General features: G+C 42.7%; 1 protein-coding gene across 5 annotated transcripts; it reads left to right on the top strand.

Annotated features, from left to right (window-relative positions):
* Positions 1-359: 359 nt before the first annotated feature.
* MEAF6 (MYST/Esa1 associated factor 6) lies at positions 360-25,849 on the top strand. 5 transcript variants are annotated; one of them, XR_009005163.1, is made up of 9 exons: positions 360-490; positions 1,732-1,847; positions 5,276-5,363; positions 5,542-5,587; positions 19,219-19,411; positions 22,959-22,988; positions 23,094-23,151; positions 23,785-23,818; positions 24,306-25,849. XR_009005163.1 is itself a non-coding variant. In XM_057527587.1 (8 exons), the coding sequence occupies exons 1-8, from the start codon at positions 401-403 to the stop codon at positions 24,312-24,314; spliced, it is 606 nt and encodes a 201-aa protein (XP_057383570.1). In that variant the 5' UTR covers positions 360-400; the 3' UTR covers positions 24,315-25,849. The 5 variants fall into 5 exon arrangements, 3 of the variants coding, with proteins under 3 accessions (XP_057383570.1, XP_057383576.1, XP_057383585.1); XR_009005164.1 differs by lacking the exon at positions 22,959-22,988; XM_057527587.1 differs by lacking the exon at positions 23,094-23,151.
* The last annotated feature ends 31 nt before the right edge of the window (positions 25,850-25,880 follow it).

Genomic DNA, 25,880 nt, shown 5'->3' with positions numbered 1-25,880 from the left:
AAATAGATTTGCGGGCTCTTCCGGAGTCGAGTCCACTTGGCTCGACTTGGTTTTGGATCGGATTAAGGGGGTGAAGGAGGGTGAGGATGGCACCCATGTTTCTGACTTGGGCAATTCGTCGGACAATGAAAGTCATTCACTGAGGAGACTTCGGAGAGGTCTGATTTTGGACACGGTGAATTTGTGGTGCAGAAACTCGGCCAGGACCAAGAGCAAAGGCCAACACTAAGGTCCTCCTGGCAGAGCGCGCGCGAGCCCGCGGGCTGGAGCTCAGCGCGGCACCGCGAGCCTCTGGAAGCCGCGAGCGCCGGCGCAGTGTGGCGGGGAGCGCCCCCTGGCGGGCGGCGGCGCGCAAGGACCGCCCCCAGCCTGGCGCCGCCACCGCCCGCCTCGGCACAACATGGCGATGCACAACAAGGCGGCGCCGCCGCAGATCCCGGACACCCGGCGGGAGCTGGCGGAGCTCGTGAAGCGGAAGCAGGAGCTGGCGGTGAGGGCTGGCACCGGGGGCGCCTGGGTGGGGGCCCTGTGCCTGCCTCCGCCTCCAGGACCCGGCCCCGCCGCGCCGCTCGTTACTCCGCCGACGCAGCGCAGCGCAGCGCAGCGGCCGGGAGTCCGGCGGCCTGAGGACGGCTGCGCATGTCGCGGCCCGCCGGCGCCTCGGCCTCCCAGCCGTGCTCATCCGGAGCAGGGAGCCGGGGCCGGGGGCGGGGCGCGGAGCCGGGGAGGGGGAGGGGGACTAGGCAGGTGGGGGCGTGGAGGAACGATGGCGCCAGGGGGTGGGGGCTTCCGTGCGGGAGCCCTGGAGAGGAGAGTGTCCATGAGCTCTGCGGGGTGGGCGAGGGCGGGCGGGTCCACGATCTTTGAGGGGTGGGGACCGGGCTTGTCGGCAGGCTGTAGGAGATTGGTTCGGGCTTGCCAGTGGGCTTTGGGAGGTGGGGTAGGAGACAGGTGTGGGAGGGGGACCCACACATCCAGGCAGGCCGTGGGAAGGGGACCCACACATCCAGACAGGCCTTTGGAAGATGGAGGGGCGCGTGTCCTTTTGGGGACTAGGAGTAGATCAGTTGGATGCGGTTTTTGATGGGCAGGGTTGTGATGTATTTGGGAACATCTTAGAAGGTGACAGGCGAGGGGAAGCGGACTCAGTCTAGGGAATTAGGAATTGTGACACGCACCCGGGACCCCTTGCACCCTGGTGGCTAAGCCCTCCCTCCCCTTGCGTTTTGGCTTGGGCACCGGGAGGCCCATCTTACCTGAAGCTGCCCTTCCAGGTTTCCATAGCAACCGCAGCCCAGTGCAGGCGGCCTTTCGGAGCCTGCAGGGAGGGGAGCGAGTTGGCGCTGGAAGGCTGATCACCCTTCCCTTTCACGGTAGCAGTATCTTTTATGCGTGGGAGTGGAGACTGCTCACGTTCTTCCTCCGCCCAGGTTCTTGACAGCTGGGTTTCCACGAAGCCCCTGAGTACATGCAAACTTTGGCATGGGTGTACATTTTAATGGGGACAGGCTCTTTCCATTCCATTTTATTCTTAAAGGGATCCAACAAGATGGGTCTAGACTGTCTTAGTCTGAAACAGCCTGCCCCTGCCCATGTCATCCTTCTTTCCACAAGGCTGGCTCTGTATAGTTGAACTTGAGTTTGTAAGTCTGATATCCAGATTTCAGTTTGGTTAGGCTTAATGCTTGCATGTAGAAGGCATTAACCACTTCCTTGTTTTTCATCTCTCAGGAAACACTGGCAAACTTGGAGAGACAGATCTATGCTTTTGAAGGAAGCTACCTGGAAGACACTCAGATGTATGGCAACATTATTCGTGGCTGGGATCGGTATCTGACCAACCAAAAGTGAGTGTCAGAAGCCTGTAGTGTTTGTGTTGTGCCCTAGTAATATTTGTGTTTAGGGCTGTGTATGTTGTTGGTAGTGACTTGGCAGGGAGACAGTAGTAAAGTGGGGTGGACAGAGGTCTGCACTTGAGCTTGGACTCTGGCTCAGCCACTGCCTCACTGAGTAACCCTGGACAAATCCTACATCTGTATAGTAGAGGAAATCTGGCCAGTGGCACAGGGTTGTGTGAGGCTTAAATGAGATACAGCATATAATACCGTACACACCAGCACAGCTATCAGTGTTTTCTACATTTTAATCAGTCACGAGTCCCACCCTCACAAGATTTGCCATACCTGTGTGCCAACTGTACCACGGTTTATTTAGTAATATTATTCTTGAAAACTTTCTAAATTTTTTGAAAATTTTCAAATCTAGAGAAAAATTGAAAGAATAGTTCGTGATCTGTCCTTCACTAGCATTCACCAGTTGTTAACTTCTTACCACATTTGCTTTCCTCTCTTTTTTCCCTTTCTATAATGTGTATTAACACACACCCCTATATCTACACTTAAAATTTTTTGAAAATTTGAAATCATTATAGATACATAGGGAGTTGCAAAAACAGCACAGTTTTCTCCAGTGGTTGGGTTTTATGTAACCATATAGTACAATAGCAAAACCAGGAAATTGACATTGGTATAATGTGTATATGTAGTTCTGTCATTTTATCATGTGGGTAGATTCCTGTAACTACCACTGCAATCAAGATACAGAACTTTTCCATCATCACAAAGATCTCCCTCATGCTACCCCTCTGTAGTTATATCTCCCCTTTCTCCCATATATATATGTATATACATTTTTTGCTAAACCATTTAAAAGTTAAAAGCAGATATCATGACATTTGCCCCCAATTATGTCAGCAGGTACCTCCTAAGAATAAGAACATCTTTCTTACGTAACCAACAATTATCATGCCTGGAAAATTAGCACTACATTAATAATATTATGTAATATACAGTCTTTATTCATATTTCCCTAATTGTTCCTAAAATGCATTGCTACCTTGTTTTGAACCAGTGAGTGTTTGTGCATTGCATTTGGCTGTTGTGTCTCCTTAGTCTCTTAATTTAGGAGCTTCCCACCCTTTTCGGTGGTAAGATTGTTTATGACGTTGTCTTGTAGAGTGTCCCAATTCCAGGTTTTTCTTATAGTGACTTCATGAGAGATCCTTTAAATATTTTTGGCAAAAATGTTGCATTAGTGATTTGGGTACCTCCTGTTTTTTACCTCTGTTTTATCAGGAGGCACATAATGACAGATTACCCCATTATTGGTGCCGCTAAGTTTGATCGTATGATTTCGCCATTGTAAAAGTTATTTTTTCCCTTTGTAATTAACAAGTAATTTCAGAGGTTATACATTTTATTTATTTTTATTTTTAAAGATTTATTTATTATTTATTTATTTATTTTATTTATCTTTGGCTGTGTCGGGTCTTAGTTGCGGCACGCGGGATCTTTCATGGTGGTGCTCGGACTCTTCATTGCGGCGCGTGGGCTTCTCTCTAGTTGTGGTGTGCAGGTTTTTCTCTTTCTAGTTGTGGCACGCGCGGGCTCCAGGGTGCATGGGCTCTGTAGTTTGCGGCACAAGGGCTCTCTAGCTGAGGTGTGCGAGCTCAGTAGTTTTAGCACGCAGGCTTAGTTGCCCCACGGCATGTGGGATCTTAGTTCCCTGACCAGGGATCGAGCCCACGTCCCCTGCGTTGTAAGGTGGATTCTTTACTACTGGACCACTAGGGAGGTCCTTGGAGGTGACACTTTTTAGGCAGTGTGATTATACTGCTCCCCCCAATTTTTGTCACTGGTTTTAGTATCCGTTGTTGATTATCTGAATTAATTATTATAATGGAGGTTGCAAAATGATGATTCTAATTTTACTGTTCCTTTTACATTTATTACTGGCATTCTGAAAGAAGAGTCTTCCCTTTTTATCTTCTTTCCCTTTCGTTCTCTCTTTCTCTCTCTTTAGAATCACTGTAGATGCATGGATTTAAAAAAAAACAACAGTGTATTGGGATCTAGTACTGTCACTTTGTAAAGGTTTATTTTATTTTTTAGTGTAAATTAATTTATTGAAATCTATACAAAGAAGTGCACAGACCATAAGTGTTTAGCTCACTGACTTTTCACAATGCTAACACACCCATCATTATCCTTTTTGATGCTTAGTTTGTCCCAAACGTGGCCAGAGGGAGCCTCCTCAGGCTGATTTCTTTGTCCTTTTTTTTTAAAAAAAATTTTTTAGTAACTTTATTTATTTTATTTATTTATTTTTGACTGCGTTGGGTCTTCGTTGCTGCGCGCAGGCTTTTCTCTAGTCGCTGCGAGTGGGGGCTACTCTTTGTTGTGGTGCGCGGGCTTCTCATTGTGGAGGCATCTCTCCTTGCAGAGCACGGGCTCTAGGTGCTTGGGCTTCGGTAGTTGTGGCGTGTGGGCTCAGTAGTTGTGGCTCGTGGGCTCTAGAGAGCAGGCTTAGTAGTTGTGGCACATGGGCTTAGTTGCTCCGCGGCATGTGGGATCTTCCCAGACCAGGGCTCGAATCCGTGTCCCCTGCATTGGCAGGAGGATTCTTAACAACTGCGCCACCAAGGAGGTCCCATCCTTGTCCTTTTCCTGTCTCAGACCTGGTATCAGTCATTTCACTAAGGAACTCTGGTTCTTTCTTTAAGTTTTATTTATTTATTTATTTATATTTTAAATTTATTTTTGGCTGTGTTGGGTCTTCGTTGCTGCACGCGGGCTTTCTCTAGTTGCAGAGAGCGGGGGCTACTCTTTGTTGCGGTGCGCGGGCCTCTCATTGCAGTGGCTTCTCTTGTTGCAGAGCACGGGCTCTAGGCACGCAGCCTTCAGTAGTTGTGGCACGCGTAGTTGTGGTTCGCGGGCTCTAGAGCGCAGGCTCAGTAGTTTTGGCGCACGGGTTCAATTGCTCCACGGCATGTGGGATCTTCCCAGACCAGGGATCGAACCCATGTCCCCTGCATTGGCAGGCAGATTCTTATCCACTGTGCCACCAGGGAAGCCCTTTAAGTTTTTTAAACTAAGATTATTTAACAGAGATACTTCATAGCACTAGTCTGTGCTAGATGTTTTTAATAATAGGCATTAAAATAAATACATATTAAGTGAAAATGATTGTGAACCTAAAGCTAAAGTAATCTCATGTGTCACAGTGGACCACATACCGTCCATTGGAAAACATTGCTGTCTACATAGGCATTCAGCCTGAAGGTCATTTTGGTCAATCCAAGTGGTGTGGAGGCATTTCTGTATGGAACTTGGTAATTTAAAAAAAAAAGAGTTCCTTACGTTTGTCCTGGTGCGTCCTCAGCTTGAGCCACAGACATAGCTTGGTGCTTATAATGAGTTTCTTGTGTGTGTTTTAGAAACTCCAATAGCAAAAACGATAGAAGGAACCGGAAGTTTAAGGAAGCAGAGCGGCTCTTCAGTAAATCCTCAGTTACTTCAGCAGCTGTAAGTGAGGCGGGGGGATCTTTCTGTGGCCCATTGTTAAGGAAGACCTCCGTTAAGTTTCTGCGAGTTTTCTCTTTCCTGTCCGTCTGTGAGTTGGTTGTCTCTTTCCTTTCTGTCTGTGAGTGCTCTCCTGAGATCTGTGATAATTTTTGTAGTAACTGGTGGTTTTTTCTTTTAGGCAGTAAGTGCATTGGCAGGAGTTCAGGACCAGCTCATTGAAAAGAGTAAGTTTATCTTTTTACTTTTTCATCAGTTTATTTTTAAGCTACCATCGCCCCTATATTTAATTCCTATCCAATGGTGTATCTGAAGACTGCATCTCTTGTTCTTGCCTCTTCTTTCTAGAAGTTAGGAACCCTTTTGGGTATCCTTAATTCTGTCTTTCTTTGGGGGAAGAAACTACCGTGTCCATCCTGCCTTTTCAGTCACATGAAGGTTGACTTCACCTGTTCAAAGACACAGAGATATGTCTTCACTCCTGTTGAGTCTTAGGGAATTTTTTAAAGTTAAAAAAACCCTTTTATCATGGAAAATTTCAGACATATCTAATAAATCCTCATGCACCCAATTTAATAATTCTTAGGAAATTCTGATCCTATGAACAGAATGTACCTGTGTGTTCTTAAATTTAAAATGGAGAGCAGGTAGTATTTACTTTGTAGAGAAATTGTATCATTCTCTGTATGTAAGCCATACAGTCTAACTCCTTTCTAATTTCTAGTGATGGGACTTAGAACTGCAGGTTTATCTTTCTGTATCAGACTCTATGTAGCTGTATTGGATGCTCTCCCTGTGGGTCGGGTCACTCTGAAACACACCCTGCTTTTTGTATTGTGGCTGGTGGGTATTTTCACATGGCATATCTTGTTGTGGGATCAAGTTCTCTTGTTTGCATTACCAGGGCATTGGTTTGCGGAGAAGGGATTTTGGTAGTATGGGAATTAGAACTACTCAGTGACTTAAATTATTATCTCTATGTACAGATTTCTGAATTTTTAGCCCTATCCCTAACTCCTTTCCTGAGCTTTAGTCATGCATTTCTAGAAAATTCTAGAAAATGTCTTCTAGACATTTCCACTCAGATGATCAGACTCAAATATTTTGTCTAAAACTGAGCTGTTCTCTTTCCTTCAAAATGTGTCTGCCTAGTTGTTTTGTTTCACAGTACTTCTGTTCTCTGTCCTTCAAAACTTTGTAGGCAGCTTTGACTCCTTTCTGCCAGCCTAATCAGTTGGACCAAGTCCTTTTGATTTTTTCTTTCATTATGACTGTCAGTTAAATCTTATTTCTTCTCCATTAATACCACTTCTAGAATGTAGAGCCATTTCATCTGCTTTGTGGAGTAACAAGACTGGTTAAGAACATTCTGGACCTTACTCCTATGAGCTGCGATGGAATGATGTCTGACTCCTCAGTTTTCACAAGAGCCTATTATCTTGCCCCAGACTTAGCGGATAGTTTAGTATATGGCTCTGTACCTAATTACCCACACAGAAGGGGTGTGCCTAGATACTGGTCAGGAAGACTCCTAAAGCCACTGCTTTCAGCAGCTTGACTTGAGACAAATACTGATGTATTGAAGATTTTCTGGAGCATGTGGATGCCATCCATTCCCCTAAGATCTTCCCCCTGGATTGAGCCCCATTTCTGGAATATATCATATTGGTATTCCTTGGTTTTCCCTATAAAGTTGCACTTAGTAACATTTTGGTCCTGTAAAATGTGTCACTGTGTTATTGTAAGAGGACGTTGCAAATGTTTATTATCATTACTAATTATTATCTCCTTTAGGAATAGTTGTTTTCCCTGAACGACTAGTTGGTTTTTACTGAAAACTTGGTAATTGACTGTTTCCCTCTTTGTATGGGTGCTAAAATGCTTAAAGCCAAATTTGGGGTTCCTCTCTAGAAAGCAAATAGGAATTTATAGCATGTGTTTGGGGAATGAATCTTAGTACTACATCCAGCTTAATTACTTTCTTCTTCTGTGCCTCTTTGCTTTACTTAATCTCATTTTAAATTTATTTTATTGGATTTCATTCTTTAATTTATCTAGCTTGGGTTTCATTGGACTTCATGAAACTATGGTTTGGTATTTTTTATCAGTTCTGGAAAATTCCCAGCTGTTACCTCTTCAGATACTGTGTTTGCTCCATGCTCTCTCTCTTCTCCTGGTACTCTGGTTAAATGTAAGTTAAACCTTCTCTCTCATTTCATCCTTTATGTCTTTTATTATCTTTTCTATATCTTCTTTTTTGTCTCTGTGCTGCATTATGGGTAATTTTTTTTCTGACCTGCCCATTCACTAATTCTCTTTTCAGTTGAGTCTGATTTACTGTTAAACCGTCCCTTGATTTTTAAATCTTTTATTATACTTTAAAAAAAAACTTTTTGGCCATGCTGCGTGGCATGTGGGATCTTAGTTCCCCAGCTGGGGATCAACCCTCACCCGCTGCATTAGAAGTGTGGAGTCTTAACCACTGGACCAACAGAGAAGTCCTATTACTACATTTTTAATTTCCAGAAATTCTACTTAACTACTTACAAAATCTGCTATGTGATTTTTATATATATATATATTTTTTTTAATTTATTTATTTATTTTTGGCTGCGTTGGGTCCTCGTTGCTGTGCGTGGGCTTTCTCCAGCTGTGGTGAGCGGGGGCCACTCTTCGTTGCGGAGCATGGGCTCTAGGTGCGAGGGCCCCACCAGTTGTGGCACGTGGGCTCAGTAGTTGTGGCTTGCGTGCTCCAGAGCACAGGCCCAGCAGCCGTGGCTCACAGGCCTAGCTGGTCCACGGCATGTGGGATCCTCCCGGACCAGGGCTCGAACCCGTCTCCCCTGCATTGGCAGGTGGATTCCCAACCACTGCACCACCAGGGAAGCCCCTGCTATGTGATTTTTTAGTACCTTTCTTTGCAGTTGTTTTCAAACTTGCCTTTTACTTTTTTAAAATAAATTTATTTATTTATTTATTTTTGGCCGCATTGGGTCTTTGTTGTTGGGTCTTAGTTGCTGCGTGCGGGCTTTCTCTAGTTGTGGCGAGTGGGGGCTACTCTTAGTTGTGGTGCGCGGGCTTCTCATTGCAGTGGCTTCTCTTGTTGCACAGCTTGGGCTCTAGGTGTGCAGCTTCAGTATTTGTGGCACATGGGCTCAGTAGTTGTGGCTCGCGGGCTCTAGAGCACAGGCTCAGTAGTTGTGGCGCATGGGCTTAGTTGCCCCGCGGCATGTGGGATCTTACCAGACCACGGCTCAAACCCATGTCCCCTGCATTGGCAGGCAGATTCTCAACCACTGCGCCATCAGTGAAGTCCCTACTTCTTTAAGTATAACAAGCATAGGTTTTCTGTAATCTGTATTTAATTTCAGTTTCTGAAGTCTTTAAGAGCCTCTTTCTGTTTGTTGTTTCTGCTGTTGTATCACTCATGAAATCTAATTTCCCTGTGTGCTTGTTGGTTGTCTTTGTGTACTTCTGTTCACTATAGTTAAAAGTATTTGTAGAATAATTTGACAGCTGGGATGAAGGTGCTGTCTTCCAGAGAAGACCTATGTTTGCTTCTGCTAGGACTGCTTGGACCAAGTTCAAGGCTTAGGGTCCCCAAAAGATCCAAACTTGAATTCCAAGAGAGGAATGAGGAATGGTCTGCTTTGCCTTTCACTCTTTTTTCCTTTGTACAGAGTCTTTCCGTTGTCTCAGAATTTTTGTATAACAGATCTTGTGGAATGACTCCTGTGTTTTTGATCTTTGGTGGCAATGAAGAAAACATCCCTTTCTCTTAGAATTTGTACTTGTACATTCTCAGATCTCAAAAGATTTTGGAGTTTTGCACTTTTGGCATTTATTTTTGAACTGTTCTGAAATTTTCCTCAAAAAAGGCACTACTTTTGCTTCCTCTGGCTTCTTATGTACCTACACTAGAATGAGACTGGATTAGCATGGTCCCAAAGGGGAATTTTAAGCTAATTAGTGAGGCATTGTATATTTTTCTAAAAAGAATAAAGTAAAAGAAAAACAAAGCAGGCAGATTTTATCCAGTTTCCTGTAAAGGATCAGCAGTCTCACCTGTTTGTTTTACTGGGCTTCTCTGAAGCTTTCCTCAAAGCAAACCCCTCCAGCATCTGCATCATTGCACAGGTAAGTGAACAGCTGCATGAGCATTGTTCTGGGTGTCTTCCTTTCTGCCTTTAAACGTTTCGTGCTGATCAGAAGTCACTGCCGCGGCACTATTCAGTAGCTAGTCCTTTAAGTAGAGCATCTCATTTGTAGATGTATTTAACTTAAAATTTGACGTTACTTGCTCTAAGAATGAGTTGCTCAGTTTTATGTCAGTGAGAGGCAAACACGTGTGTCTTTTCATGGTGGCAGCAGCAATCGATTGACCGACTTGCTGCTGTACTTTGATATGTTGTAACCCAGTCCTCTTGCTATCACTTCTCTTCTGCTTCCATGAGCCGAGGAAGGAAATGATTATTACTTTGTGCTCTCACTTTGTACATTAACAGCGTTTAATCTAGTCTCCCCAGCTCCAGTCCCTCTTATAAACCGCTTCTAGCCTAATCTTAAAACACGGGTTTGCACAGAGAACTCAATACACGTTAGTTGTTTGGTGTTACTTCCCTGTTCCGAAATTCTGGATGCCTTCGTCTTGTTATGTCCGGCTAGCAGCTGTTTTACTGCAAATAACCCTGACTGATTGCTTGGAATTTGACTTATGTGTTTGTAGATCTCAAAGATGTTGAGATTTGAACACTTACTGTGTTCCGAACAGTAAGCAAACACTTTACATTGTCTCATTTAATCCCTGAAGCTACTTCTTGAGGATAGGGAACATGGCTGTAGCCCCAAGCATCTAGCCCAATGTCTCGTCCATAAGAGGTGCTCAGCACGTGAGAGAAAGAATTCCTATTTTACAGACGGGGAAACAGGCTCAGAAAGATTAAGCAACAAGTCAGTTTTCTTAACATCCCCTCATATTGTCCCCCATGTTAGATCCCCTAGTCTGACAGTTATGACTCCGCTCAACCTGTCATTCCATTTCACCTGTCATTTCTCAAGCTCTCTGTTTAAAAGGTGTTGTTTGACTTATTTGTCCCAAATACCTTGTGTTTTCTCACCTCTGCACTTTTTTGCATGTGCTACTTTTTGTACTTATTTTGGCTCTCATTTTTCAAGGTCCAGTTTAAATTCCACCCCCTCAGTGAAGCTTTTCCTGAATAATCCGCTCTTTCTTCTCTGACTCGCATAATACTTAGTATCCGTATCAGCCCTTTGGGACATCGGTTACTGCCTGGACTCTGTTCATAGGGCTTTGATTTGATTTACGCTGCTTTGTTTGTGTTTGCATGTGTGCGTGTGTACACGTGTCCCCACTTTATAGACTATGACCAATTCCTCCATCCATTTACTCAGAACTCCCATAGCAACTGGCCCCAAATGAGTGAATAGTTGGTTTTGCTCCCCAGTGTCTTTGAGTAGAATTGCAACACAGACAAAATTTGCCGTATCTAACTTGCCTTCCTTACTTGTTTCCCACCTTTTTAGTTACCCCTTCTCTCCCCTGTGCCCAGCCCCTCCTCAGTTAGTCCTGTGTCCCTTCTGCAATCCTGTCTGTGATCCAAAGCTTTTGTGACTGCATGCCCTGGTAGCCTGCTCCTTCCCCAACTAGTGCCTCCACCATTTGCATTTTCAGAGATGACAGTTTTTATCTGAATAAATAGGACTGAGTACGGCAGAGGAAGGCTGTCCTGACCGTACATTTCCATCTTAGACTCATCTGTTTATATTTCGTTTTTTTTTTTTTAACTTTTTAACCCTTTTGTGAGGGTTGTATGTATTAATATATTTGAAGTGTGTACAGCAGTGCCTGGCTTATGGTAAGGACTGTCTGTGTCAGCTGTTGTTAGCATCTTGCAGTCTTATTTATTTATTTTTTATATATTTATTTATTTTATTTATTTTTATTTTTGGCTGCATTGGGTCTTTGTTGCCATGTGTGGGCTTTCTCTGGTTGCGGCGAGCGGGGGCTACTCTTCGTTGTGGTGCGCGGGCTTCTCATTGCAGTGGCTTCTCTTGTTGAGGAGCACGGGCTCTAGGCGTGTGGGCTTCAGTAGTTGTGGCACACGGGCTCAGTAGTTGTGGTGCAAGGGCTTAGTTGCTCTGCAGCATGTGGGATCCTCCCGGACCAGGGCTCGAACCCATGTCCCCTGCATTGGTAGGCGGATTCTTTTTTTTTTTTTTTTTTTTTTTTTAAATGAAATATTTTATTTATTTATTTTTTTAATATTTTGTTTCTACCTCTTAATTTTACACTTTATGTATTTATTTATTTATTTTTGGCTGTGTTGGGTCTTCGTTTCTGTGCGTGGGCTTTCTCTAGTTGCGGCAAGCGGAGGCCACTCTTCATTGCGGTGCGCGGGCCTCTCACTATTGCGGCCTCTCTTGTTGCGGAGCACAGGCTCCAGACGCGCAGGCTCAGTAATTGTGGCTCACGGGCCTAGTTGCTCCGCAGCATGTGGGATCTTCCCAGACCAGGGCTCGAACCCGTGTCCCCTGCATTGGCAGGCAGATTCTCAACCACTGCGCCACCAGGGAAGCCCGGTAGGCGGATTCTTAACCACTGTGCCACCAGGGAAGCCCTATTTCTTTCTTTCTTTATTTGGCTGCGTCAGGTCTTAGTTGCCACACGTGAGATCTTTATTGCGGCATGCAGAATCTTTTTTGTTGCAGTGTGCAGACTCTTCATTGCGGCGCACAGGCTTCTCTCTAGTTGTGGAGCGTGGGGGCTACTCTTCGTCGCAGTGCTCAGGCTTCTCACTGTGGTGGCTTCTCTTGTTGCGGAGCACGGGCTCTAGGCATGCGGGCTTCAGTAGTTGTGGCGTGCGGGCTCAGTAGTTGTGACTTGCGGGCTCTAGGGCTCAGGCTCAGTAGTTGTGGCGCATGGGCTTAGTTGCTTCGCGGCATGCGGGATCTTCCCGGACCAGGGCTCGAACCCGTGTCCCCCCCATTGGCAGGCGGATTCTTAACCACTGTGCCACATGAAGTCCCACATTCTTTTTAAAAGCCAGAAAATATCCCCTAGTCTGGTTGTTCCTCCTCTGTTGATGAATATTCCCATCATCTCCCTTTTCCCCCACTATGAACAGTGTCACAGTAAACATCCTTGTACCCGTATGCTTTTTTGCAGTGGAATTTTAATTTCTGTATGACAATGTCCCAGAAGTGGCACTACTGTGTCAAAGAATGATTTTCATAAATATAGCCCAGTTACTTTCTGTCGTATGAAGGGAAATGTATATTTGGTCTTTGTCCCCTTTCCTGGCACACAGCTCCTAAAACTCTTGGACTCTCCAGAATATTAAGAATGACTAGCATGGGACTTCCCTGGTGGCACAGTGGTTAAGAATCCGCCTGCCGATGCAGAGGACGCGGGTTCAAGCCCTGGTCCAGGAAGATTCCACAAGCTGCGGAGCAACCAAGCCCGTGCGCCACAGCTACTGAGCCTGCGAGCCACAACTACTGAGCCCACGTGCCACAACTACTGAAGCCCACTTGCCTAGAGCCTGTGCTCCGCAACAAGAGAAGCCACCGCAATGAGAAGCCCACGCACCGCAACGAAGAGTAGACCCCACTCGCCTCAACTAGAGAAAGCCCGTGCACAGCAATGAAGACCCAACGTAGCCATAAATAAATAAATAAATACATAAAAAAATTTTTTTAAAAATAAAGAATGACTAGCATGCAAAAGAGTAGTCTTCTGTATGCTAATGAGATGACTGGTGGCCGTGTTCACAGCCCCTCCCTCGCCCACAGATAGCATCAGATGGGGGCTGGTCACCCAAAAGACCAGTCCTTGACTAGAAGTTTGGAACTTTCAGCCTTAACCCTGAAACCTCCAGGGAGGGGAAGGGGACTGGAGATTGTGCTCATCACCAATGGCTAGTGACTTAATTAGTCATGCCTGCATAATGAAACCTCCATAAAAACCCCTAAATGATGGAGTTTCTGTTGGTGAACATGGTGCAGTGCTGGGAAGGTTCCCAGCCCAGAGAAGGCAAGGAAGCTCCACGCCGCTCCCCATACCTTGCCCTGTGTGCCTCTTCCATTTGCCTGTTTCTGAGTTGTATCCTTTGTAATAAAGCATGTTCCTGATTCTAGCAAATTATTGACCCTGAGGAGGGGGTTGTCGTACCCCTGATTTATGGCTGGTCTGTTGGATGTCTGGGAGGCCCAGGACTGGTGACTGGTGTCTGAAGTAGGGGGCACTCTTGTGGGACTGAGCCCTTAAATTGTGGGTTCTGCCCTGACTCCAGTAGTTAGTGTCAGAATTAAATTCAAGTGTTGGTGTCTGGGGAATCAGGGAATTGGTTGTTGGTGTTGGAAAACACCCTGGACTTTCCAAAAAGAGTCTTGCCATTCCCATTCTTAAAAGCATATCTTGGGAGGGCCCATTACAGATACATTGGGGTAAAATAAGGGGGAAAAAGATTACGTTTAAACTCTTTCATTAGAGTGAATTTTGAATCTACGCAAATGCAGACAAAACAATGAATCCCTGTGTACCCATCACATGGCCCCCAAATCATCACACTGTGGCCAGTCCTGTCCTATCCACACCCTACCTACCCTCACCTCCAGCCCCTGTATTATGTTGAAAAATCTCAGAAATCTACCCCCGTTTCTTGTATACATATTCTAGTATGTTGGGTTTTTTTTTAATTTTTTTAAAATTTATTTTTGGCTGCGTTGGGTCTTTGTTGCTGCATGTGGGCTTTCTCTAGTCGCGGCGAGCAGGGGCTACTCTTCGTTGCGGTGCGCGAGCTTCTCTTGTTGCAGAGCACGGGCTCTAGGCGTGCGGGCCTCAGTAGTTGCGGCACACGGGCTCAGTAGTTGTGGCTCGCGGGCTGTAGTGCACAGACTCAGTAGTTGTGGCGCACGGGCTCAGTTGCTCCGCAGCATGTGGGCTCTTCCCGGACCAGGGATCAAACCCGTGTCCCCTGTATTGGCAGGCGGATTCTCAACCACTGCACCACCAGGGAAGTCCCTTTCAGTATGTATTGCCAAATGATAGTTTTTAAATTGTGGCAAGAACACTAAACATAAGATCTACAGATTTTTTTTTTTAATTTTTAATTTATTTTTGGCTGTGTTGGGTCTTCGTTGTTGTGCGCGGGCTTTCTCTAGTTGCGGCGAGCAGGGGCTACTCTTCATTGTGGTGCGTGGGCTTCTCATTGCAGTGGCTTCTCTTGCTGTGGAACATGGGCTCTAGGCGCACAGGCTTCAGTAGTTGCAACGTGCGGGCTCAGTAGCTGTGGTTTGCAGGCTCTAGAGCGCGGGCTTCAGTAGTTGTGGCGCATGGGCTTGGTTGCTCCACGGCATGTGGGATCTTCCCAGACCAGGGCTCGAACCCGTGTCCCCTGCATTGGCAGGTGGATTCTTAACCACTGCACCACCATGGGAGTCCAGACCTACAGATTTTTAAGTGCACAATACGATAGTCTTAACTACAGAGTTGCACTGCAGCTCTCTAGGACTTAATTGTCTTGCATGACTGAAACTTTATACTCATCAAACAGCAACTCTCCCCTCCCCCCTCCCCCCAGCCACTGGCAACCACCATTCTACTTTCTGCTTCTGTGAGTTTGACTGTTTTAGATACCTCATAGAAGTGGAATCATGCAGTATTTGTTTTTCTGTGGCTGGCTTATTTCACTTAGCATAATGTCCTCCAGGTTCATCCATGTTGTGGCATATGACAGGATTTCCGTCTTTTTAAGGCTGAATAATATATTCCATTGTTATGTATATACCACATTTTCTTTTTTTTAAATACATTTATTTATTTATTTTATTTTTGGCTGCGTTGGGTCCTTGTTGCTGCACATGGGCTTTCTTTTAGTTGCGGCGAGCGGGGGCTACTCTTTGTTGCGGTGCGTTGGCTTCTCATTGCAGTGGCTTCTCTTGTTGCGAGCATGGGCTCTAGGTGCATGGGCTTCAGTAGTTGTGGCACTCGGGCTCAGTAGTTGTGGCTTGCAGGCTCAGTAGCTGTGGCACACGGACTTAGTTGCTCCACGGCATGTGGGATCTTCCCAGACCAGAGCTCGAACCCGTGTCCCCTGCATTGGTAGGCAGATTCTTAACCACTGCGCCACCAGGGAAGCCCTACCACAGTTTCTTTATCCGTTCATCTATTGACGGACATTTAAGTCGTTTCCATATTTGGGCTATTGAATAATGCTGCAATGAACATGGGAGTACAGATATCTCTTCAAGATCCTGATTTCAGTTCTTTTGGATAAATACCCGTAAGTGGGGTTACTGGATCATATTGTAGTTATATAAATGATAGGCCCTTTACACTATAATCACACTTAAAAACTCCCAGACAGAACATTTATTAGTACTGCATTTCTTTTTAATGCTGAATATTACAGGCATACTTTGTTTTATTGCACTTTGCAGATACTGCATTTTTTACAAATTGAATGTTTGTGGCAACCCTGTGCTGTCAGATGATGGTTAGCATTTTTTAGCAATAATATATTTTTAAATTAAGGTATGTACATTTTTTTAGACATAATGCTGTTGCACACTTAATAGACTACAGTATAGTGTTAACATAACTTTTATATGCACTGGGAAACCAAAAAATTTGTGTAACTCACGTTATTTTGATACTCGCTTTATTGTGGTGGTCCAGAACCAAATCCACAATGTCTCCGAGCTGTGCCTATATTCCATTGCATGGATATACCACATTTTATTTATGCATTCATCAGTTGATGGACATTTTGCTGCTGTGAATAATACTTCTGTGAACATTTATGACCAGTTTTGTGTGAACATGTTATCATTTCTCTTGGATATATACTCAGGAGTGGAATTGCTGGTGATTTGTTAACTCAGTGTTTAATCTTTTGAGGAACTGCCAAACTGTCTTCCAAATTGGCTGTACAATTTATATTCCCATCAGCAGTGTTTGAAGGTTCTAGTTTTTCCACATCTTCACCAACACTTGTTACTGTTTGTCTTTCCATTATAGTTACCCTAGTGGGTAGGCAGTGCTATCTCATTGTAGTTTTGATTTGCATTTCCCTAATGGCTAATGATGTTGTGCATCTTTTCGTGTGCTTATTGCCCATTTGTATATCTTCTTTTGAGAAATGTCTATTCAAATCCATTGCTGATGTTTTAAATTTTTTTTTTTTGTCTTTTTAATTTTGAGCTCTAAGAGTTCTTTATGTATTCTGGATACAAGTCTTTATCAGATATATGATTTGCAAATATTTTCTCCCATTCTGTGGGTTGTGATTTTTTTTTTCTTTTTTTTTTCTAGTTAGCATTGGTTTATAACATATAAGTTTGATATGTACAACATTATATTTTGACTTCTGTATATACTACAGTGTTCTCACCACCAAAAGTTTAGTTTCCATCTGTCACCATATAGCTGACCCCCTTTGCCCATTTTGCTCTCACCTCACCCCTGTGGGTTGTTTTACTTTTTGGGTGATATTTGCAGTTCAAGAGTTTTACATACATGATATAGTTCACTTTACATATTTTTTCTTTTGTCATGCTTGCTTTTGTGGTCTTATCTGAGAAACCATTGCCTAATCCAATAGAGTCTAAGAGATTTATAGCTCCTACATTTAGGTCTCTGATCCATTTTGAGTTAATTTTTGTATATGGTGTGAGATAGGGTTCCAATTTCATTCTTTTGCATGTGGATATCCAGTTATCTTAGCACCATTTGTCAAAAGACGATTCTTTTTTCATTGAATTGTCTTGTCATTCTTGTTGAAAATCAGTTGACCATAAATGTAAGGATTTATATCTGGACTCTGAATTCTGTTCCCTTGACCTGTATGTCTATTCTTACGCTCGTACCATGCAGTCTTGGTTACTCTAGCTTTGTGTAGTAAGTTTTGAAGTTCTTGTGCTAATTTTTATATGAAATCAGTTTTCCTGAACCTCAGGACAGGGTTGGTCAGTATACTTTTTCTAGCTTCCTAGTTTTAGAGCTTCTTCTTCTATTGTTTTCACGAAGTGTTCAAAAATAGGGTTTCATGATTGCTGAGATCTGCTTCTGTTTCTCTCTTCTGCTTTTTTGGGATTGCCTCTTTCTTTTAGCTCTCATATCCATGTGCTACTCAATTTGAAATCTCTTCCCAGTAGTCTGTAATACAAAGACATAAAAAGAAGAAAGATGGTCCCCTGGTTCTGCTGTCCACATAACCCCTTTTGACAATTTTTAGAAACGGGTAATGTATGTACATATTTAGGATTCTTCAACAGTTCAGGAAAGTGAAAGTCTTCTCCTCCCCCATCCTTTTGTATTAAGAGTTTCAAGAAATTCCTTTCAGGAAGAAAAAGTATACATTTACCAAAATACATGTAATTTTTCTTAAAAACGTATTTATGCAAATTGTTCTTGAACTTGCTTATTTAATATATCTGAGGGATGTTTTAAAATTGGGAATATGTACAAACAGTAAATGCTGGAGAGGGTGTGGAGAAAAGGGAACCCTCTTGCACTGTTGGTGGGACTGTAAATTGATACAGCCACTATGGAGAACAGTATGGAGGTTCCTTAAAAAACTAAAAATAGAACTACCATACGACCCAGCAATCCCACTACTGGGCATATACCCTTAGAAAACCATAATTCAAAAAGAGTCATGTACCACAATGTTCATTGCAGCTCTATTTACAATAGCCAGGACATGGAAGCAACCTAAGTGTCCATCGACAGATGAATGGATAAAGAAGATGTGGCACATATATACAATGGAATATTACTCAGCCATAAAAAGAAATGAAATTGAATTATTTCTAGTGAGGTGGATGGACCTAGAGTCTGTCATACAGAGTGAAGTGAGTCAGAAAGAGAAAAACAAATACTGTATGCTAACACATATATAAGGAATCTAAGAGAAAAAAAATGGTTCTGAAGAACCTAGGGGCAGGACAGGAATAAAGACGCAGACGTAGAGAATGGAGTTGAGGACACGGGGAGGGGGAAGGGTAAGCTGGGACGAAGTGAGAGAGTGGCATGGACATATATACACTACCAAATGTAAAATAGATAGCTAGTGGGAAGCAGCCGCATAGCACAGGGACATCAGCTCGGTGCTTTGTGACCACCTAGAGGGGTGGGATGGGGAGGGTGGGAGGGAGACGAAAGAGGGAGGAGATATGGAGATACATGTATACATATAGCTGATTCACTTTGTTATAAAGCAGAAACTAACACACCATTGTAAAGCAATTATACTCCAGTAAAGATGTTAAAAGTAAATAAATAAAATTGGGAATATCTCTCAGCTGAAGGGTATTATTACCACTTTTAAAATAATGTTCTTAAGGCTTCTCAGAGTAACTTAGGTAATGGGGCTCTTCTCCTGGGCCCTTTTTCTTGATGGGAAGTCAGGATTCCCATGTGGTCTGGGGAAGGAACCAGGGCCAGCTGTAGGATGTTTTCCCAAGGTCATCTCTCACCTCCCGAAGACCTATGTAATGTTTTTGATAATGCTTCTTGTGTAATTATTAATCCCATTAGCATATTCTTGTTTAAATAACCTTTATGTAGCGAGGTTATCTTGGTTGTATGGTCCAGTCTCCCAGCTGTCTTTAGGTCTGTTGCCTCTGGTTACATTGTTTCAGATTACAAGTTTCTCAGGAACTCTGATAACTTTGACTGTATGTATCTTCCTGTCAGTTAGAACATATGGTCCTTGAGGGTAGGAAACAAGTCCTTTTCTATGTGTTAGTGCTCAAAAAATCTTTCCTGACTGATGGACAAACTGCCTGAGGAGTACTGATGATGCTTTGGGGGACTTGTGTTTATTCCCTCCAGGGGAGCCAGGAAGTGGGACGGAAAGTGATACTTCTCCAGACTTCCACAATCAGGAAAATGAGCCCAGCCAGGAGGACCCTGAGGATCTGGATGGATCTGTGCAGGGAGTGAAACCTCAGAAGGCTGCTTCTTCTACTTCCTCAGGGAGTCATCACAGCAGCCATAAAAAACGAAAGAATAAAAACCGGCACAGGTCAGTGGTAGGGACCACCTTTCCCCACCCCCTCTGCCCCCACCCTATCCCCACCCACTTAGAGCTTCCGTGACCATTGCTGTGAAGGGACTTTAATAGAATAAACATTCTTCAGGATTGGTGTGGTCTTTCTGTTGCTGATGGGAAGAAGTTCATTTGGTCCAACTGAAACAGGCTAATTTTTCTCTAAGGGAGGAATTAGTGGGCATTAGAGTAACTGTGAAGGAAGACATCCTTCTCAAGTGTTTCTAGTGTAGAAGAATTTGATTCCATAAAACTTTTGTTTAATACAGTGAATTTGAAATCCTTTCAGAAGAGAAAAAGGGAAATAGAAATGGAATCTGTGTACTAGTGTTTGGAAGATGCCACTAGCATGTGTTGGGAAGCTGAAAAGTGGGATAAGTCTTTTGCTCCTAATCCTGACCCCTGCCTATTCTTATTCCCTGGAGGATGGGCAGAACTGATCTGATAGTGCCTTTATGCTTTTTAAATACAAGTTTTTTGATTGCTTATGATTTCTCTATTTTTATATATCTTTGTAAAATGCTGATTTCGGTATCAGAGGAACAATATAAGGGCTATAAGATACGAGAGCACCTTCCTCGATAATGTTTGTTCACTGTGTTGTTTTGCAGTGCCTAATGAGATAGGAATCACATCAGTGGACAGAGAGGTCAGGTGCCACCCAGAGAGGATTTTAGCATTCACTCTGCTTGGGGTTTATATGATAATGCCGGGGCCTGTTAGCTCAGATAATTGGAAATTATACAGCTGAACTCAGAGAGGGTAATGCAGTAGTTTCTAGAGGAAGGAATGGCCTCAAACCTTCTTCTGGGAGGTATGAAAACCAGATATCCACCAGGTTGGCGTTTGTCCTGCTCCTCTTAGGAGCTGCATGCTGAGGAGGTGAAAGGGGGCGTGCAAGGAAGGGGTGGGCTTCCCTGTGCCAGTCAGTTTGCTTCTGGGCTGGGTTGTCCCATAGAACATTCCCTCAGGCGCCCAGGATATTACAGTTGTTACCTTTGCCAGATGTGGCATACAGGGATAATACAGAATTAACTCTAACAGGTTTAAGCCTCCTTGGCATCAACTGATTCTTTCATTCTTTTAAGAGTTTTTCTTGTCAATGGTGGTGGTGGTTTTTAGACCCAGAAATAGTATATCCTCCAGATAGTGACTAAGGACTGCAGCTTAACATTTTTCTGCAAACCAGGAATCACCACGCCAATCTCATAAGTGCAGTAAGAGAGAGCAAAAATTGCATCTCTCTCTCTCTTTTTTTTTTGGTAAGGCTACAGCTTATTTAATCACTATGACAGGACTGACGCTAGTTTATCATAAACAGCAGAGATCCATACTCTTAAAAATATTTTTTTAAATTGTCAAGATAAAAAGGTCATGCTCTGTGTTGCTTTCATTAAGTTTACACCAGTGTCATTTTAAATGGGATAATTATTTTCCTATTTCAGAGTATGTAGAGGAGGGGTAAATTTCTTGAAAGTTTCTGGGACACTTTCTCCATTCCTGGTACACTAGACTCTATTGATAGCTATTGTTTATTTCAGGTAATACCTTATTTTCCTTAATGATATGATCAGCTGATAAAAGGGAATTAGGCATTGAACTTAACTTTCTTCTTGCAGATTGCTGGTAGATTTCCATAGTAACAGCATTTCCTACCCTTTCCTCTCCTGGCCCTAGGAACTAACTCCTTCCAGAAAAATACTAGGATTTAAAAAGATATTTGATGTTAGTTATTGCCTTCACAATGGGGCTTTCTGTTTGGAAAGCAGGATCCTTTTGTCGTTCCCCAGGTTCAGTATCCTGCTGGGTTTCTCCGTTGGCCTTAGGGACTCACCTGCCCCGAGGGAGGATAGTGGAGCTGATTTGCCTTCTTTCTGGAGAAAATAGGTTTAGCACACCTTCTCAGATTCCTGCCATCTTTAGTCAGGAATTGTGTTTGGCCCAAACCCCTCACCCCTGACTAATGTCTTAGTGGGTCTGACAGGTTGGGGGACAGGGGCGGGGGAGCACTTTGTCTACACATGTTTGTAACTTTGCTCCCAGTACAGTGTCATTTCTCCTTCAATGTACCACACCCCATATTGCCAGATAAAAGTCAACAGTAAATTATTTCAACAAAAGTCTGAATACCCACCATGTGTAAGACACTGTTTAGTGATGAGTAAAGCAAAGTGGAAATAAATATAAATAAGTACCCTAGCAAAAAAGGAAGAACTTTGAATTTGTCCTCTTTAGGAATATAAAAATCTATCAAATAATTTTTAGCATTCATAAATGATCACAAGATTCTAAAGTCTTATATTTTACGTGATATCTGAATGATAAGTCCCAGTGTCTTTAAAGAAAAAAGTTGAAATCAGTATAACCTATAGCTGCTCTTACAGGTTTTTGATACTGTACCAAGCTCTAGAATTCTAGGTAGTTTGTGACGTTTTCATGAAATAGGTACAGTCTACTTCTTTAATTTCTGAACAAAGTTAAGTTAGGCTGAAAGTTAAATTTCTGACAGTTCCTGGTTTGTACACTTACTGTATACTTTTCCCAAATGTCCTAAGTGAAACTGTTGCATAAAAGTTATTGAAGTTAAGCTTTCTTCCAGCTTCACTCTTGCAAACATTGGTTAGGAGGAAATACAGCCGTTTTGCATATTGTTTTACCTCCTGTCTACAGTCTGAAAGGCTCTGGAGCCAGCTAAGGAGCTGGCGTCGTGCCCCTGGTTAACATTTGCTTTGGAGGTCTGCCCAGCCCATGGTCTGTTAGCGGTGATGGCCCGAAACGGCCTTCTCCTCTAGGCTGCTCCCATCTGGACCCTTACGGCTTGGGTGCTTGTGGATGTCAACTTCCCTTTGTTTCAATAGGTGCACTGCAGACTTCAGCGTTCCATAATTGTAGCCCTGACATAAACCGTTAACTGCCCTCACCAGTTCAGGGGCAGAGTAATATGGCTCTGTGGTTTTTGGAATTAGACTCTGATTCAACCCTTGGCTTCTAGCATGAGTGCAGCGAAAAGGAGTACCATGTTTGGACATGCTTAAATATAAAACCCGAGTTAGAAATTGCAAAGTGTTTTTTATTTTCAAAAATGTATGATGTTTTTATCTTTCATTTTAGTGAAAGTATATTATGCTGAGTTGTTGGTACTGTCTTCAAACCACTTTTCATTATGTGACTAAACCCTTTGTTCTCTATTTCTTCTAAATGCCGTGTTTATTTTTCATTATAATTAAATATTTTAAAAGTTCTAACTCTGAATCTGGCAGTTAATAGAAGGCCTGCAGGTATCTAGTTTTCTAATGAAATAACTTTTCTTTTTATAGTCTGTTCTTCTGATATGAAATCCATTGAGGGAAGGGAATCTCCCAACCACAGAATCTTTGGTGCTTTGATGTTTGAAACTTTGTGGCTTAAGATTCTTAAAAGTGATTTTGTTTCTACAAATCTTGCTAGGGTGGCTAATCAACTAATTTATTCAATTAGGATATTAATTTCTATTGCTTTCTTCCTTTCAAATGCTGCCCCTCAGCCCGTCTGGCATGTTTGATTATGACTTTGAGTAAGTTTGATTTGAATTAGTATTTGTGCTGTGTTGTTTAGTGTGTAGAGACAAATATGCCTTTTTGAGACCTTTCTAACCCATAGTTTATCTGTTTAATTGTAGGTATGTATATTAGGTTAGGCTGGGAAGTTTTTTTTAAAAACAGAAAAACGTGATGGAGGTAACATTTTATTTAATAACTTAAGCAAAATTAAGTAAACTTCACTTTTATGCATTTTAATTTCTTTAAAAATAGATAACCTTTACTTTGATTCATATTTAAATTGATATCCTGGCTTTGCTTCATAAGGAGATTGATAGTTTAAGATCTTGATATTTTGCTCTGGAAAGATTTAAAAACTGAAATTTGTTGAATTTCTTTTGTGTTTCATGTCCAGGAATACAAACTCCTAGTCTCTTTCCTGTTCTTAATCACTCTGTGTCTCAGTGATTATCAGCAACATAGTTGCAGAGCTAACACATTAATGTAGAGCATGCCCTCTTAATCCAAGCTCTTTAACGTGTAATTTTGGAATAATCTTAAAAAATTGTACGACTTTTATAACTGCTATAGTGTATTTCTTTTTGAGTCATCTAAGTTTACCTTGTGGCAAGAGTATCTGCTCATGTTTTTAATAAATACTTGCTTAATAATATCTGGGTAAACAACTAAATATGACATAGTCTAATGAAGAATGTGGATTTTACTTAACCAAATAGTCTTTGTTATAGCTTGTGCCCTATGCAGTAGCTGATTCTTGGACCCGTTTTCTGTAAATTAAAATGCAAATATCTTTTATCTTTCCTATCACAGGATTGATCTGAAGTTAAACAAAAAACCACGAGCTGTAAGTATCAGCCAGACCATTTGAGAGAGGCTGGTGATTTTTGTAGATGGTTAGAAAAACGTATTTGTCTTCAGAGCTTGAGTGTTCCTAATCTGGGGTCACAGTTCTTGTTTTAAAGTCTGGGGTATCCATCTGGATGCACTTTGACTTTTAGGTTTGTGTACTTTCTTTATATTTTGGAGAGAGAAAGGCTCACACATTTTTTACTGAAGAAAAATTCCCTTTGATCAAATAATGAACTGTTAATACTACCCCTCCTCACCACCCCCATGCCTCTAACTGGTGAGTTCTCAGGTCTAATAAGGCAGAATTGATGTTTCTGTCCCTTTGTGGACTCAGAAGACAAGCCATTTTCGATGTGAAATATTGTCTGTCATATTTGAAATAGAACCTTTGGCTACAGAGCAATAGCCTAGCAGGGTTGTTGGTGAGAATTTATCAATGTTCTGCTGAGAATAAGTTGGGACTTTTGTTTTTCTCTCTTCAGGATTATTAGAAGACTCATTAGTGCAGAAGCGTCCAGGCTATAGAGCCCTGCTTCCCTCCTCCGACCTCACAAAGATAAACACCCCTCACCTGGCTGCGTGGCCATCCGTCTCTGCTTTCCCAGACCCGGTGCCTGTGACTCTGAGTAGTTTGTTCTGAAATGTGGTGACAAACAAGTCATTTCTGTAAGACCATATCGGAGCATTTACTTTGTGTCATTTTCAGTAACAATTGCAGGAAGACCCAAGACATTGTTTTAATCCCAGCAAGTTGCTAACTGTGCGTTTCTCCCTTCTTGGAACCAATGTCTCCCCCGGCAAACTGGCCGACACCAGCTTCATCTGTGATGCGCATCGAGAAATGTTCTCTAGGTTTGTTTTATGCTGAACGTAGAACAAGTCACATTTCAGAGGGAGGCTGTAAATATCTGGCGTTTTCTTATTTTGTTAGTGTTTTATCATTTTTCTATGATTGTTTTTACCATCTTATTTTCTTGTGGGACTTTTTGTAATGCCATTGTACAGCTCATACCTTCCTGCTGACATATCTGATAATCTGTTTCGTGCAGTTGCCAATATTCTTAACTGAAAATAATTTGGTTTACCATAAATAAAATGGGGACTTGGCTTTCTGTTTTTTTGCAGAGGGAAGGTAAAGAGTGTTTGTTTAATAATTACCTATCTTAAATCTTTTTGAGTTGGAAGCAGTTTCATGTTCAAGGAACAGGAAAAGCTGAAAAACATAAGTTTAAATCAGTCCTTTTAAAATAGGTATTTTTATTCTTTTGTATAAATAAAATTTCACAGGCTTTGACTTCTCATCCTTCACTTTTAAACTTGAGATTGTTTTTTCACTTACTTATTCGTATCATGCCTTACGGAAGTTTCTTTTTCCATCTTTTCTCTCTTTGATGGTATTTGCCTGATTGCTCTAAAAATCACTAAGGCAAATGGAAAGGCTCTAAATTGTACCCAAAGCTGATAACGCCTGGAGTCCTTGAGCAAAGTGAATGACAGGATCACCGAGAGGCCGCGATGCCCAGCAAATGCCCCTTCCTTTCAGGGTGGATGGGCTGAGGAACCCGTTAACGGTTGTTACCTGCCTCTGGAGCAGCGGCCATCCACCTTGGCTGCACACGGGAATCACCTGGGATGCTTACAAAACTACCAGTGCCTGGGTCCCACTCCCCAAGACTCTGACTCGGGTACAGCCTCGTATTGGGGATATTCTTTCGAAGAGTCCCTGGCATTCTGATAAGAAACCAAGTTGAGAACCACTGCATTAGGAGACTGGATTGTTCGATTTAAATCCTGTGTCATGAATCAGTCTAAGGGATAAGCTGTGGGGCCTCACCTTTCCTTTGACTCTATTTAGTCATAGTCCTTTACTATGTCCATATCTTTGTTAGAAAAAATATGTTCCATTTGTGGCAATATTGGTAGAGCTGAAATACGGATGGCGTCTGTTATCCAAACACGTCTACCTTGTCAGATGTGCAAAAGCTTCCTCTTGTTCTCAAATAAACTTTTTTTTTTTTTTTTTTTTTGACTCTGTGGCTATTTAGATGTCTTTGCCT

This window comes from Balaenoptera acutorostrata, chromosome 1 (genome assembly GCF_949987535.1).
Source record: "Balaenoptera acutorostrata chromosome 1, mBalAcu1.1, whole genome shotgun sequence".
Taxonomy (NCBI): Eukaryota; Metazoa; Chordata; class Mammalia; order Artiodactyla; family Balaenopteridae; genus Balaenoptera; species Balaenoptera acutorostrata.
This window is presented reverse-complemented; position numbering and strand designations above follow the sequence as displayed.

Bases quoted from the DNA above. Each gene is read 5' to 3' on its own strand.
- MEAF6 (XM_057527587.1), top strand. From the start codon at position 401: ATGGCGATGCACAACAAGGCGGCGCCGCCGCAGATCCCGGACACCCGG. The intron at 491-1,731 runs GTGAGGGCTGGC...TTCATCTCTCAG, and splicing joins AGCGGAAGCAGGAGCTGGCG to GAAACACTGGCAAACTTGGA. The intron at 5,364-5,541 runs GTAAGTGAGGCG...TTTTTCTTTTAG, and splicing joins CCTCAGTTACTTCAGCAGCT to GCAGTAAGTGCATTGGCAGG.